Source organism: Bos javanicus, chromosome 7 (assembly GCF_032452875.1).
Source record: "Bos javanicus breed banteng chromosome 7, ARS-OSU_banteng_1.0, whole genome shotgun sequence".
NCBI classification, from domain to species: domain Eukaryota; kingdom Metazoa; phylum Chordata; class Mammalia; order Artiodactyla; family Bovidae; genus Bos; species Bos javanicus.
In genome coordinates this window covers 24,171,120-24,184,634 of record NC_083874.1, presented here as the reverse complement: position 1 = coordinate 24,184,634, position 13,515 = coordinate 24,171,120, and the positions used below count along the sequence as shown (strand labels likewise).

The window sequence follows — 13,515 nt, the reverse complement described above, 5'->3', positions numbered from 1 at the left end:
TGATTTAAAATATAAAAAGTAATGAAAATGTCTCATATTTTTTAATGTTGGGCCTTTTTCCATGAGTACACATCAGTGAAGTTACATCAAATCAGATACAGTCACTGAATCATAAGAAATTGTGTCATTTAATGAAAGTGTAATCTACTTTCAGTTAGACATTGTAATAGTTTGTTTCCTTTTTTTTAACCAGTTTTTTTATACATGATATATAGCTTTTAGTGGGAAGATACCATGACAAAATGTTTAACATGTTCAGCCCCCAAAAAGTTTACCCTTTTAAAACATGACTGTTTACAAATCAGATCCTTTCCAAATTATCCAAAAAATGTAAGTGAATTCATAAGCGTTCTCTTCTCTAACTCATTAAACATCAAAAGGGACCATCTTCAAAATGCAAATGCTTCTCCAGCTTTCCGCAGGATATCACAAAGCTTCCTGGCAGGGACTTTTAAACAAGTTGAGAAGTTTTATAAGATAAAAATATTTTCTCAGTTGACTTGACAACCATGTACAATGTTAGTGGAGAGTTTATTTGCCCAAGGCTCTTTGTCAAAATGAATTTAAACTGAGATTATTAAAATGTAGCTCCGTTGCATAGTGTGAGGAGAGGTGTTGCTAATATCTTACTTGGGGAATGTTTTCCATACAGTGCACGCAAGTCAGTTCTGGGACTATACCTGTGGAGGTGTGTTTCTGCTAACGAAGAGGAGACATTAAAAAATCATTCCGAAAAGAAATCTTAGACATAATGGAGACTTTTGATCTATAGTTTGGTGATTTAAAGTTCACTGTTTTTGACCAACAGACTGCCTGGGTCTGAGTCACAGCTCCAACATTAACTTCAGTGCCTTCCTCATCTGTAAAATAGAAGTCATGATAATAAAAACATTCTGGAGGTATTGTGAGGATTAAATGATATCATCACTGAAAATGATTAATACAGTGACTGGCACAGATAAAGGTTCACGATTGTTTTCTTTCAAATCTGTAGAATCAAAACTAAGCAGTGTCTCCTGATAGTTCCAGATGTGTGGTTATAAAAAAAAAAAAAGCCTGTCCCAATTTAATGATAACTTCTGTTACAAGTTAAATAGCTTTAGGAAAATTTAACTAATGGTAAACAATGCTTGAATCACCAGATCTCTCCATGGCTGTAGCTAATTTCTTACATGAGAATCCGGATCCCTGAAGGAAAATGATCATCTGGATGAGAAGTTGTAATCTTCCCAATTTGGAAAATCACATTACATTGCTTTGGGAACATGTCCAAATTGCTAAATCCTGGAAGGAGTCCCTCTTCTTCTCTCAAACGGACACAATATTTAAGAAATTTTATTATTTCTGAAAAAGACCAGTTGCCTTTCAAAACTAAAGCATTTGTATATGACTTGAAAGCCTGCACCAACACAGATGGAAGAGTTGAGTATGTTCCACGTGGCAAGTGGCTGTTGTTATAACAGGGTCACCCAGTGACATGTGCTGCAGAAGAGTGCCTGGTGGAGGCCAGGTGGTGATGCGGGCAGGGACAGCTTTGCAACCATACAGTGCGTTTAGGCATCTTTATCAATCTGGGAGACTGTGCCATATGTACAGTTTCTTATTTTAGCTTAGCACCCAAAGTAACTTCAGGCCATTATTATTTACTTGAATTTTCTTAAATTCCCACTTTCATGAAATTCAGTACAGTAACTTGCCTTTAATAATAGTTTTTGTGTGTGTGTGTGACAAATAAGAGAAATAAAACATCTCTGATTTACTGCCCCAATTTCAAAAGAAGGTATTAATTCCTTCTATTTTCCAAGCACTGTGCTAGGCATTTTACATCATCCTCATATAATCTTTGCAACCATTCAGGAAGGTATATTTCACAAACAAGGAAACCAAGGCATGCTTATTTCTTATTTCTTTATTATTATTTAAATTGCCTCTGGTCACATGAATAAGATGGAGATAGAAGATTCAAATCTAACGCCTATGTCTTTCACTCTACCCCACACTAAGTGAACTGACCCCTGCTTAGTCCATATCATCTGTTAGTTTTCCTCTTCATCTTCAAAGTATGAAAAAGATGTTTCTTCCTGTTTTCTCTATCAGTCATTCTATTAATATGTGTTGAAACAGACCCTATTTAAAGACATTAATTAGATGAGAAAAGAGAAATATAATTTACCATATAGCTGAATTTTCCTAACATTAAAATGAAAAAATATAGTCAATAATATATTTTTTATATTATTTAGCTAATTTTCACAGTCTTCAAGTTGGCAAACTTAACTTCTAATTCATTACTCTTCTTTATAAATTAATTCATCCTATATAATTTTCCTTTTTCAAAAACACATTAATGTAACAATTTTTATTTAAAATTTTAAATTATTTAACTGAAAATATAGTTCAATAATTTTGAAGGTTTTATTTTCGTATGAGAAAATATAGGTAGTTGTAATTTTTAACAACTTCTATAACAATTCTTTTATTTGTGTTTTAAAATACAGAATAGATATTCTTGTTATTCACAATATTTTAATGAAAACTGTTTTAGTTATTATCTGTTACACAATGAGAAGAAAGGAGCATTGGACTATCTTGCCATCTTCTCAAACATAACATGTACAAAACCAAACTTTCCTCTTTCTACATCTTCAGTATTAACTCTCTCACAAAGTTACTTTAATTACTTCATTATGAGAATTCATAGGAGATTATATGCAACTTTTACTGAAATAGAAGCGATTCAACATGCTGGCTTGGTTCAAATGTAATTATCATTTATAGAATATGATTCCAGTATGCCAGCATTTTAGAGTGATAAGTCTCTAGCAGTTAGAAATTAGAGAGATAACCAAAAGTAAAAACATATAGTACACTGTAGAACGGAGAAAGCAATGGCACCCCACTCCAGTACTCTTGCCTGGAAAATCCCATGGACGGAGGAGCCTGGTAGGCTGCAGTCCATGGGGTCACTAAAAGTCGGACACGACGGAGCGACTTCACCTTCACTTTTCACTTTCATGCATTGGAGAAGGAAATGGCAACCCACTCCAGTGTTCTTGCCTGGAGAATCCCAGGGACGGAGGGGCCTGGTGGGCTGCCGTCTCTGGGGTCGCACAGAGTCGGACACAACTGAAGTGACTTAGCATGCATGCATGCATTGGAGAAGGAAATGGCAACCCGCTCCAGTGTTCTTGCCTGGAGAATCCCAGAGACAGACGAGCCTGGTGGGTTGCTGTCTATGGGGTCGCCCAGGGTTGGACATGACTGAAGCGACTTAGCAGCAGCAGCAGCAGCAGCATAGAATTATTTAATTGAAGTTTATATACTCCTTTTTATGGTGTATGACACTTAGAAAATGACACATAGAAAGTTAAAGAGAATAAGGAACAACATAATATTTGGGAAACTACAAGTCATTTGCTCCTGCTGAAAAGAAATGCAATAAATGGCTTGGAAGGAGATTAAGAAACTACGTGCCATGGTAAAGAGCTGGAAATTGCTATATAGGTAATGGAAAAGCAGACGAAAGGCAGCCCGATTGTGTTTTTAAATAGATCTCACTGGAGCAGGGCAGGAGGAGAAGGGAGAATGCTGCCCAAGATTAGAGGCACAGAACCCACTTAGAATGCCATAGTAATTGTCAAGGTTAAATAATTTTATAATCCTCTTTAATAGTAACAAAAGGAATTGAAAGGAGGTCAGAGGGGAAAGACATATTTAGAAAATAGATTAGCAGGGCTTGCCCTTAACAATCAGTAAATAAAATAGCTTGGGTGATAATTTGGAAGAGGAAGGAATAAATTATGACCTGAAGATCCTTAGTTTGGCAAACTGTGTGGCTAGCAAAGGCACAAAAAAGAGAAAAGAGGGAGAGAATACAGGAGTACATAGAGGTTTGAAAGAGAAAATATTAACAGCAGTTTTTAGACATACTGAATTTAATATTATTTTAATACACCCATTAGAAGATAAGTCCGAGTTTTAGATCAGAATTCCAACTTAGAGCACCAGATAGGATTCAAGAGAAAAGATGAAGATGACCGAGAGCATGAAGGTTTCCCAGGGACAGTTTGTGGGAACAAGACTTTAATGTGGCTTCAGATTTGATAAAAGGAATGAATAAAGGATATTCAGGCAAGAGCAGGAATCGAGTGTGGTTGAATAGAAACTGCAGTATTTCTGTGTTTCATACCTACTACTGTGTGGAAAATAACATAGATTATACTGACACAGGTGAACTAAACATGTTATTTACTGACTGGGAAAATTTTTTAATAATAAAAACATTGACTTTTAATCTAGAAAATGTTTTTTACTAAATAAAAACATTGACCTTTAATCTAGGTAAACACAATTTAAAAAATAATCAATATGAAATTAATTTTATTTTTACATTTAAAACTAATTTCTCTCTGAATAGACTGGTGGTTGCCAAGGGAGCAGGGGGTAAGAGAGGGATAAATCGGGAGTTTGGGACTAGCAGATGTAAACTGGTATATATAGAATGGATAAACACCAAGGTCCTACTCTATAGCAAAGAGAATTATATTCAATATAATTTTCCATCAGGGTGTATCACATTCAATATAATTGAATATAATAAATATATCAAATATAATTATATTCAATTATATTGAATGTGATACACCCTGATCAATATAATAAATATATTGAATATAATTATATTCAATTATATTGAATGTGATACACCCTGATGGAAAAGAATATGACAATGAATGTGTGTATATGTGTGTGTATATATACACATACACATACATACATATATATGTATAACTGTCATTTACCATAAAGCAGTAATTAACACAACATTGTAATTCAGCTATACTTCAATAAAAAATTAAAATTAAAAACTAATTTATCTCATTTTAATGATTTAGCTGTCATTTAATTGCAGGTATAATAAGTTAAAATATCTATCTAATATAATTTTCAAATTTTAACTATATTCCAAATCAGCATGGGGATTAATCATGACAATGACCACCCATCATGTGCTGATGGTCTTCATATCATGTCTGGTGAATGGATTAAAGGACAAAATCTTGGTGATGTCTCATGGTCCCGATGTAGCAAGGAAGATTTGGAAAGATTTCTAAGGTACTGAGGTCACTTGCTGTTGTTGTGTCATGAATGTGTGTGTGTGCCTGCTTCCTCTACCACCCTGGTGTGTGGCGTGGCAGAGTGGAAAGGGCATGGATTAGGAATCAAGGCGCTTGGTTCTAATCCTGGCTCTCCACTGGCTCATGATGTCAATGGGACATATTATTCAACCAACTCGTGTCTTAGTTTCCACATTTTCAAACAAGACAGGAGGCAAGATGATTTGTAAGGTTTAAAATTATTGCAATGATAAAAAATGTTGTATAATATTAAATTGGCTCTTCAGAAATTCTCAGTGGAAACATTCTCAATGCTCATCCCTCTACATCTGTTGTTATCAAAAACCTCTTTAATCAAAGCTCCACCTTTCTACTTCGTAATTCTAAACTCTGAGTCTTTTTGCATTAACCCATAATTTTCACCATTATTATAGTCCTTGATTCTCCTCTTTTCAACATTCAGCTGGCAATATTAGCTTTTGCCTATTTGGGAAAAAAATGAAAAACAGTATTATTGTTCTGATTTTCACTTTAAAGCCCTGTTCTTTACTTATTTCTTCAGTAATAGAAGGGAAAGCTGAAGCAGTACCAGTAGGAGATATGCAAAGTCCCAGTCACTAAGTGAGAGAGAAATGCTTAAAGTATTCAAAAATCTAAGTAAGAAACATAGAAATACCTAACTAGCTAAATTCACTACTCAAATTTATTTTTCCATACTATTTAAATTGTCAAGTTAATTTTTTGTCAAATGAATAAAAAATCTACTAAAATGTATTTATTACATTACTATAGCTCTTTCCAGAAGCATGTGCAATGTCATCTGTGCGTGCTCTTCCTCACTGAAGCAACAACTCCTCTGTAGGCCCCCATGAGTGTGTGGTTTGGCTTAGTTGTCTTCTCATGAATCAGAACTATGATAAAATTAAATTTTACCCCATAAATAGAAGTTATGGTGCAGTGTCAAGTCCAAAAATATTCCTACTATTAATAGTCACTTGAGCATGATTTTCCTAGATTCTTTAAATCCTTGAATATAGTTGATTTCTTACCTTCATACATTACTTTTAAGCAGTTACTCTCTGAGACTGAGCTTCTTCACCTTACAAATGTGTAAAATAATAACCACCTCACAGTGTTGTGTAGATGAGCTTAATTAATTCAAATGAAAGATCTTTAAAATCAAAAAGTTCTATTAACTTGAACATTGTTTTATTAATATTGATAGGATTATTGTAATAATTGTAAACATATGGTTCTCATATATGAGATAATTTCCATGAGCATTCAATAGAAGAGCTTATAAATAAAAGCAAGAACATATTTAATAGTATTAAAATGTTTGCTATTGCTACATTAACTAATTATAACAACTTTTTGCAGTTAATTCAGAATGTCACACATATCTGCATATTGCCAGGTCAAAGGCCAGTAACTGCTTGCTGCAGACAAATCCCCACAGTGTCAATTCTGTGATGGTTCCTTCCAAGTTGCCAGAGATGACATACACTGCTGATGAGCAATGTCAGATTCTATTTGGGCCATTGGCTTCCTTTTGTCAAGAGATGCAGGTAAGAGTTGTATTGAGGTGCAACTTCTTCTAAGTGTGTATTCATCCGTTATTTAGAAGTATTGGTGCTCCAAAGAACCCCAGCATCGGAAAGATGGATTTTTCTAGAAAAGGTTTCTTCATTTTTCCCCTGCCTTTTTGAAAGTGGTAGAAATTGGTGTCAGTATTGAATCAAAGTTAGGAAGGAATGATCCAAGAATTTCTACTTCAAAAATGACACTTAAGTCAGGGAAACCTTTGCTTTTTGACAGTTCATTGCTTTTATTTTAAATGTCTCTCTTACATGGTAGATATGTGGGTGAAAATGTAATAAAAACAATGTATGAACATGTAATTACAGAGGATGGATTATTTAATGCTTTATTAATTATTTAATCCTGAAAATAAATATATTCTATAGGAATAGAAATTAGAGAGTACATTTCTGATAGTTAAACTAGAAGCAAAGGGTAAATGTCTGATGGTAAACTAAGCAATGTCTGTATATTAGTATTCAAATTAATTACTCAGAGGGTCCAATTTTCCCATTCTAGGATAATCTGAAAGATTGAGCAAAATGACTCTCTTAATTGATGTAAGAAATTAGCTCTATTTAGCCTTTCTTTTGGAGAAGGCAATGGCACCCCACTCCAGTACTCTTGCCTGGAAAATCCCATGGATGGAGGAGCCTGGTAGACTGCAGTCCATGGGGTCACAAAGAGTCGGACCCAACTCAGCGACTTCACTTTCACTTTCATGCATTGGAGAAGGAAATGGCAACCCATTCCAGTATTCTTGCCTGGAGAATCCCGGGGACGGGGGAGCCTGGTGGGCTGCCATCCGTGGGGTCGCACAGAGTCAGACACGACTGAAGTGACTTAGTAGCAGCAGCCTTCCTTTTCTCTTTTTGGCTCTCTTCCTGCAGCTCATCCCTTTGCTGCCCATTTCTTCCTACCTTTCTAGTACACATGCTTGCACATTCTTTGTATTTCAGGCTCAAACTCATAGTCATGCTTGGAGTGAATTGATAGCTATATTTCACTGTACCTAACTTTCTTTGATTGCCTGAAAGGAGTTTTGCTTTGTTGAAGATAATGCTGTCTTGAATTACTGGCAGAATAATTAAAATCCATCATAAGGAAAAGATTATATGGCATTATGACATATTTTATGCTCTCTCTGCTTTGTTGTTCTTATCAGAATTGTTGTTATTTTCCTTTTATTAACTCTCTACCTTAGTGTGTAAGCTCCATGAGGGCAGAGTGTTTCTCTAGTGTTCAGTCCAGTGGCTGACACATAGTAGGCACTCAGTGAATATCTGACTTAAGGTTAGAATAGGCGAATGTATAAAGAAGTTGGAGCTGTGTTAAATGTGACATGTGAAAGAATGTGTAGACTGTAATAATCATCAGCAACAACAGACCTCCAGAGGAATTGATATAGGTGTGTGATTATGAGTGGATACACAGGATTCACATGTGGCAGACCTGTGGATGCTTGGACCTTGGCATTGGGTGTGATAATTATGATAGTAGCCAGGTTGACCATCTGTTATCTGTCGTAATATCTCTGATCTCATCTACCGATCTTATCCACTCCACTCTTACCTCCACGGACTTTACACAATCAAAAATTGGGTCACAATCTTCTTTCTTGAATCATCATGGTAAAATGAATGTTTTGAGGTCAAATAGTTTGATTTTGCAGGTAGACACATCTACATGCAGAAATTAGCATGTTTTGGAAAACAGTAAGCTGTCTATGATTGCTATTGTACTGTTGGGTCAGGAGATGGTTTCAGTTCATGTGCTATACAAAATTGATAGAGCTGAACAATGGAAAATGTTTACATTTTACAAAGTACCTGAAGTTTTAGAAAAACTCAGCAAATGATCAATTACAAACATAATTTTGGTTAATTTTAGATCATTTTTCATAAATACTATTTCTAAAAATTTTAGAAATTATTTTGAAGTCTATATTGCAGTTGGTTAAATTTTACTAGTATCATTCCACAGTATTTTGAACTTTAAAGTGGATGACACTATATTTATATTTATGATCTGTTTTAATTCGTACAGCAATTATATGCCATAGTTATTATTCAGTTCTACATTATAGGTTAGCAGTTTTGAGTCTTGTAGAAGTTAAAGTAGCACAATTAAGTGATTACGCTTATGAAGAGGGTTTGCTAGATGCAAATCCAAAGAACAGAGTATATGCACCTACTATGTTCTACTGCTTTTTATGGAATTCACACTTTTTTACATTGTCTTTTGTCTGAGAAAATCCTTAGATTAGATCCTGTGTTTAAACTGAATTTTCTTTATTCCCTAGAGCACTACACTATCAGGGTCAAGAAATATTTCAATTGATTTTTAAAAACCTTTTTTAGGCTGTTTGCTCTATTCATATTGTTGCTTCTCACTAACCTACCTGCATGTATTTTTTTTCTACCTTTGATGAAAGTGTAACAGTTTGTTGCTGCTGCTGCTGCTAAGGCGCTTCAGTCGTGTCGGACTCTGTGTGAATCCATAGACGGTAGCCCATCAGGCTCTGTTTCTTAATATCCTAGGATGTTGCTTTGTTTTAAACTAGGCATTTTGCAAACAGAATTAAGTTTTAGGTTTTAAGTATCCAGAAATGTTCTCCTTTTTTCCCTTGAAATTGTGTGTGTGTGTGTGTGTGTGTGTGTGTATACATACATACAGATACATATACGTATCTGTATATATATATATATGACACTTTTATTCATGAAAGTCGTTCAGTCATGTCCAACTCTGCGACCCCATGGACTATACAGTCCCTGGAATTAAAGCCAGATTTTTCTCTAGTTCAACCTGTGTATAATCTTCATTAAGGACAATTTTAAAATAATGCCAGAAAGATTTGGGCTGCTGTGGGCAACCAGGAAAAAGCAACGTCTCCTAGTCAGGGTTTAGGTTGAAGAGCACTAACTGCAAAGGCATGAAGCCTGGGCTCTGACAGTGGTTCTGTCTCTTATTAGTGGTTTAACATTAGTCAAACCTGTTTTTCTTCTAAGCGACAATTTATTGAACAAGAAGAGGAAGTGTTATAGAACAAGAAGAGGAAGTGTGTTATCTCTTAAAGTCTCTTAGGGCTAAGAGGCTGGACTTAAGTTCCAAAATCCAAAACACCATTCTGATACCAGCCTTGAAAAATCACCTTTTCCATCCCAAACTGGTGGAGCTTGCAAAACATTAGGTAAGTAGGTAGGTAGCCAGGTAGGTGGGTAGGTAGATAGGGCCATAGAAGAAATTAAAAAAAAAAAAATTAATCATTGATTTGATAAGTATAAAGTATACATTGAGTTCCAACTACTTTTTAGTCGTTGTTCTATGTACTAATAACACAGTAGGAAGTAACGTCCACCTTCATGGAGCTTGAAGTTTAGCTGGGGAAACAGACAATATGTAAATACGTATGTAATATGCCATTTGGTAATAATGTTTTGGAGAAGCATAAATTCGGATGAGCAAGGTAAGGAATACAACCAGGGATAGGAGAGTGGGAATGGTGCTATTTTATATAGGATAATCTGAGAAAGCTTCCTAAAGAAAGGGATGTTTGTTTAGAAATCTGAAGGAAGTCAGATAGCAAACCATACATTTATCTTGGGAAAAATATAACAAGAAGAAACAGATAGCAAATGCCCTAAAATGGAGTTAGATTCATGTTTTAAGTTTAAGATGTCCATTGGACATCCAAGTAGAGATGTTAGTAGGTCCAGGATAGATATCTAGAAGCCCTCAACAAGGAGATGATACTGAATTCATGATACTAAATTATTTATGACACTATGAAATGAGTTAGAAGAGGAAACACTCAAAGTCTGAGAACTTAATCACTACATTATTTGGAGGTTAGGAAAATAAGGAGAAAGCTATGACTAAAACTCTGAAGAAGTCTATTGGTAGGAATAGAACCAAGAGAAAGTAGATCTTGGAAGCTAAGTGAAGACATTTTTCAAAGTGGAAATGTTTAAAAGTTCCAAAAGCTGAAGACAAGGGGAGTAAAATGAAGTCTAAAAGTATGCAATAGCTGTTTTTCCCACTGAGTTTGGGACAGTGTTACTTGAAGTTATCTTGACATGCATGAGCACCTGAGTATCAGGAGGTAGAAGTTAAAAATATAAAGTGAAGTAATTATAAGTGTAGGAGATAGAAGAATTCTGTGAGTTAAGCCACACTCTTACACGTTCATAGAGAAGGCAATGACACCCCACTCCAGTACTCTTGCCTGGAAAATCCCATGGACGGAGGAGCCTGGAAGGCTGCAGTCCATGGGGTCACTGAGGGTCGGATATGACTGAGCGACTTCACTTTCACTTTTCACTCTCCTGCATTGGACAAGGAAATGGCAACCCACTCCAGTGTTCTTGCCTGGAGAATCCCAGGGACGGGGAAGCCTGGTGGGCTGCCGTCTGTGGGGTCACACAGAGTCAGTCGGACACGACTGAAGTGACAGCAGCAGCAGCAGCTTACACTTTCAGGTGGAAACATGTGAAGTCACCACATCTACCAGTCTGTAATCTAGACTTTATCCAAAACAAATCTCCTAGAAGGCAAGCTCCATAACCTCAAAAGCATCATCAGTCCTTTTTATCATTGTACCTCTGTCTCCTAAAGAGTGTTCAGTAAGTATTTGTTAAAGCAATAAAGGAATCAACTGAATGATGGAATAATAGCTTTGAAATTTTACTCATAAAAATAATAATCAATTACTCACTGATTCTTAGCTGTATAATGTGTCCAGAGAATACGAAGGTAACCTTCTAAGATATTCATTCAATAGCTACATAAAAAACAACTTATAAGAATATATAACTTATGTTTCACAGCTTACACATGAGTTATCAGATATCCTTATGACCATCTTATTTCCAATAAGTTATAAATATGTGTTGAGTTGCAGGAGTAAGAATTCATAGAAACTTTTCAACATGTGTGTTTCTGGTGCAATCTGAGATAATGGCAGTTGGCCCACAGTATTTGAGTTGGATGCTGCTCTTCTATTCTTCCTAACAGACAGCTATATACAAGCACTAGGGACTCCAACATTATGTATGTGCTGATCTAATTAATGACATAAATTTACCCTTGAAATAGCAGCTTACATCTGCAAAATGTTTAAAGGCATAGCTGTAGAGATGCTTGTGAAACATCTCACCCCTCAGCAATAGTTGCTCACTCTTTTGCATGAATACGCTAAATTCTTGGATAGCCTTGTTCCTGGGTCCTGAGCATTGGTACCTCCAGTCCATCTGGCACCTTGTGCCTGAGCCAGCTACAACTGCAATAAGTTATCTTCATGGCTACCTAAAATTAATTTGTCTGGCTAAGAATGCAGAGGTATGGATGCTTCCTCAGAATCAATAAGAAGTGTCTGTTTGAGGGTTACATTATTTGTGAAAGAAGAAAGTTTGCTAAAAAAGAAAAATAAAAAATGAAGGCCTCCAGGAAACTTAAAATTCAGCCTTGAGTTTTGGACTAGGCACACTGTGAGTTACATATATGTTGTATAAAAAACTTTCCAGTGTAATTGAATCATATGGTGACTTAAAGTACCATAGAAAGACCAGTTTTATCATCGCAGCACTGTTTATAGTAGCCAGGACATGGAAGCAACCTAGATGTCCATCAGCAGATGAATGGATAAGAAAGCTGTGGTACATATACACAATGGAGTATTACTCAGCCATTAAAAAGAATACATTTGAATCAGTTCTAATGAGGTGGATGAAACTGGAGCCTATTATACAGAGTGAAGTAAGCCAGAAAGAAAAACACCAATACAGTATACTAACGCATATATATGGAATTTAGAAAGATGGTGACAATAACCCTGTATACGAGACAGCAAAAGAGACACTGATGTATAGAACAGTCTTTTGGACTCTGTGGGAGAGGGAGAGGGTGGGATGATTTGGGAGAATGGCATTGAAATACGTATAATATCATATATGGAACGAGTCACCAGTCCAGGTTCGATGCACGATAATGGATGCTTGGGGCTGGTGCACTGGGATGACCCAGAGGGATGGTATGGGGAGGGAGGAGGGAGGAGGGTTCAGGATGGTGAACACATGTATACCTGTGGCAGATTCATTTTGATATATGGCAAAACCAATACAATATTGTAAAGTTAAAATAAAATTTAAAAAAAAGTAAATTTCTCTTATGTTGACTTGATACATCAAAGTATGTAGGACTTCTAAAATCTCTCATTTGATCTAATGAACAGCCTGGCATTGAAATAAGTACCTTATGTAGAATTCCAGAAGATTGAGTCTCTGTGATTTGGCATTGTGAAATTTCAGAGGCAAGAAGAATTTGGACTAAAAAACCTTAGCATGAAATAACTCTTGATGATAAGGAGTTGTTTGGGCAATGAATATAGTATTGTTGATAAATTTATTGCTGGTAAATGAATACTGTATTGTTGATAAATTTAGCATTGATAAATTATTGTTAAAATTGGTAAAGTTGAAGATTTTTACTATTCTTTCTTCCTATAAGTGGGTTAAAACTACCAGGAATTAAATCTGCCTCTTTTGCCATCTAATCAAAGCTTCATCCTATTCTTTGAGTGTTAGTTCTATGCAGTATGTGAGTCCATGAGTTGGATGGCAAATTACTTGACTGGATAATCTAGCTCTTTAATTTTTTCCCTTAGCACTACTTTTTTATGACTTCTTATTGACATGGGCTTTTATTTTTTAGGTCTCTTTCTCTGTAAATTACCTATTTACATTTTGCCCATTTTTTAAGCTTTCTGTTTTTGTTGAGTTGCAGGAGTTCTTTCTATATTCTATATTCTAGGTGAGAC

The 13,515-nt window shown here is 35.6% G+C and overlaps 1 protein-coding gene across 1 annotated transcript in view; it reads left to right on the top strand.

Moving 5' to 3' along the window:
• ADAMTS19 (ADAM metallopeptidase with thrombospondin type 1 motif 19) overlaps positions 1 to 13,515 on the top strand; it is a 266,648-nt gene that overhangs the window by 148,733 nt on the left and 104,400 nt on the right. The window contains exons 9-10 of the mRNA XM_061422888.1: positions 4,975 to 5,115; positions 6,535 to 6,685. Coding sequence (XP_061278872.1) covers positions 4,975 to 5,115; positions 6,535 to 6,685 — 292 coding nt within the window. The remainder of the gene's footprint in view (positions 1 to 4,974; positions 5,116 to 6,534; positions 6,686 to 13,515) is intronic.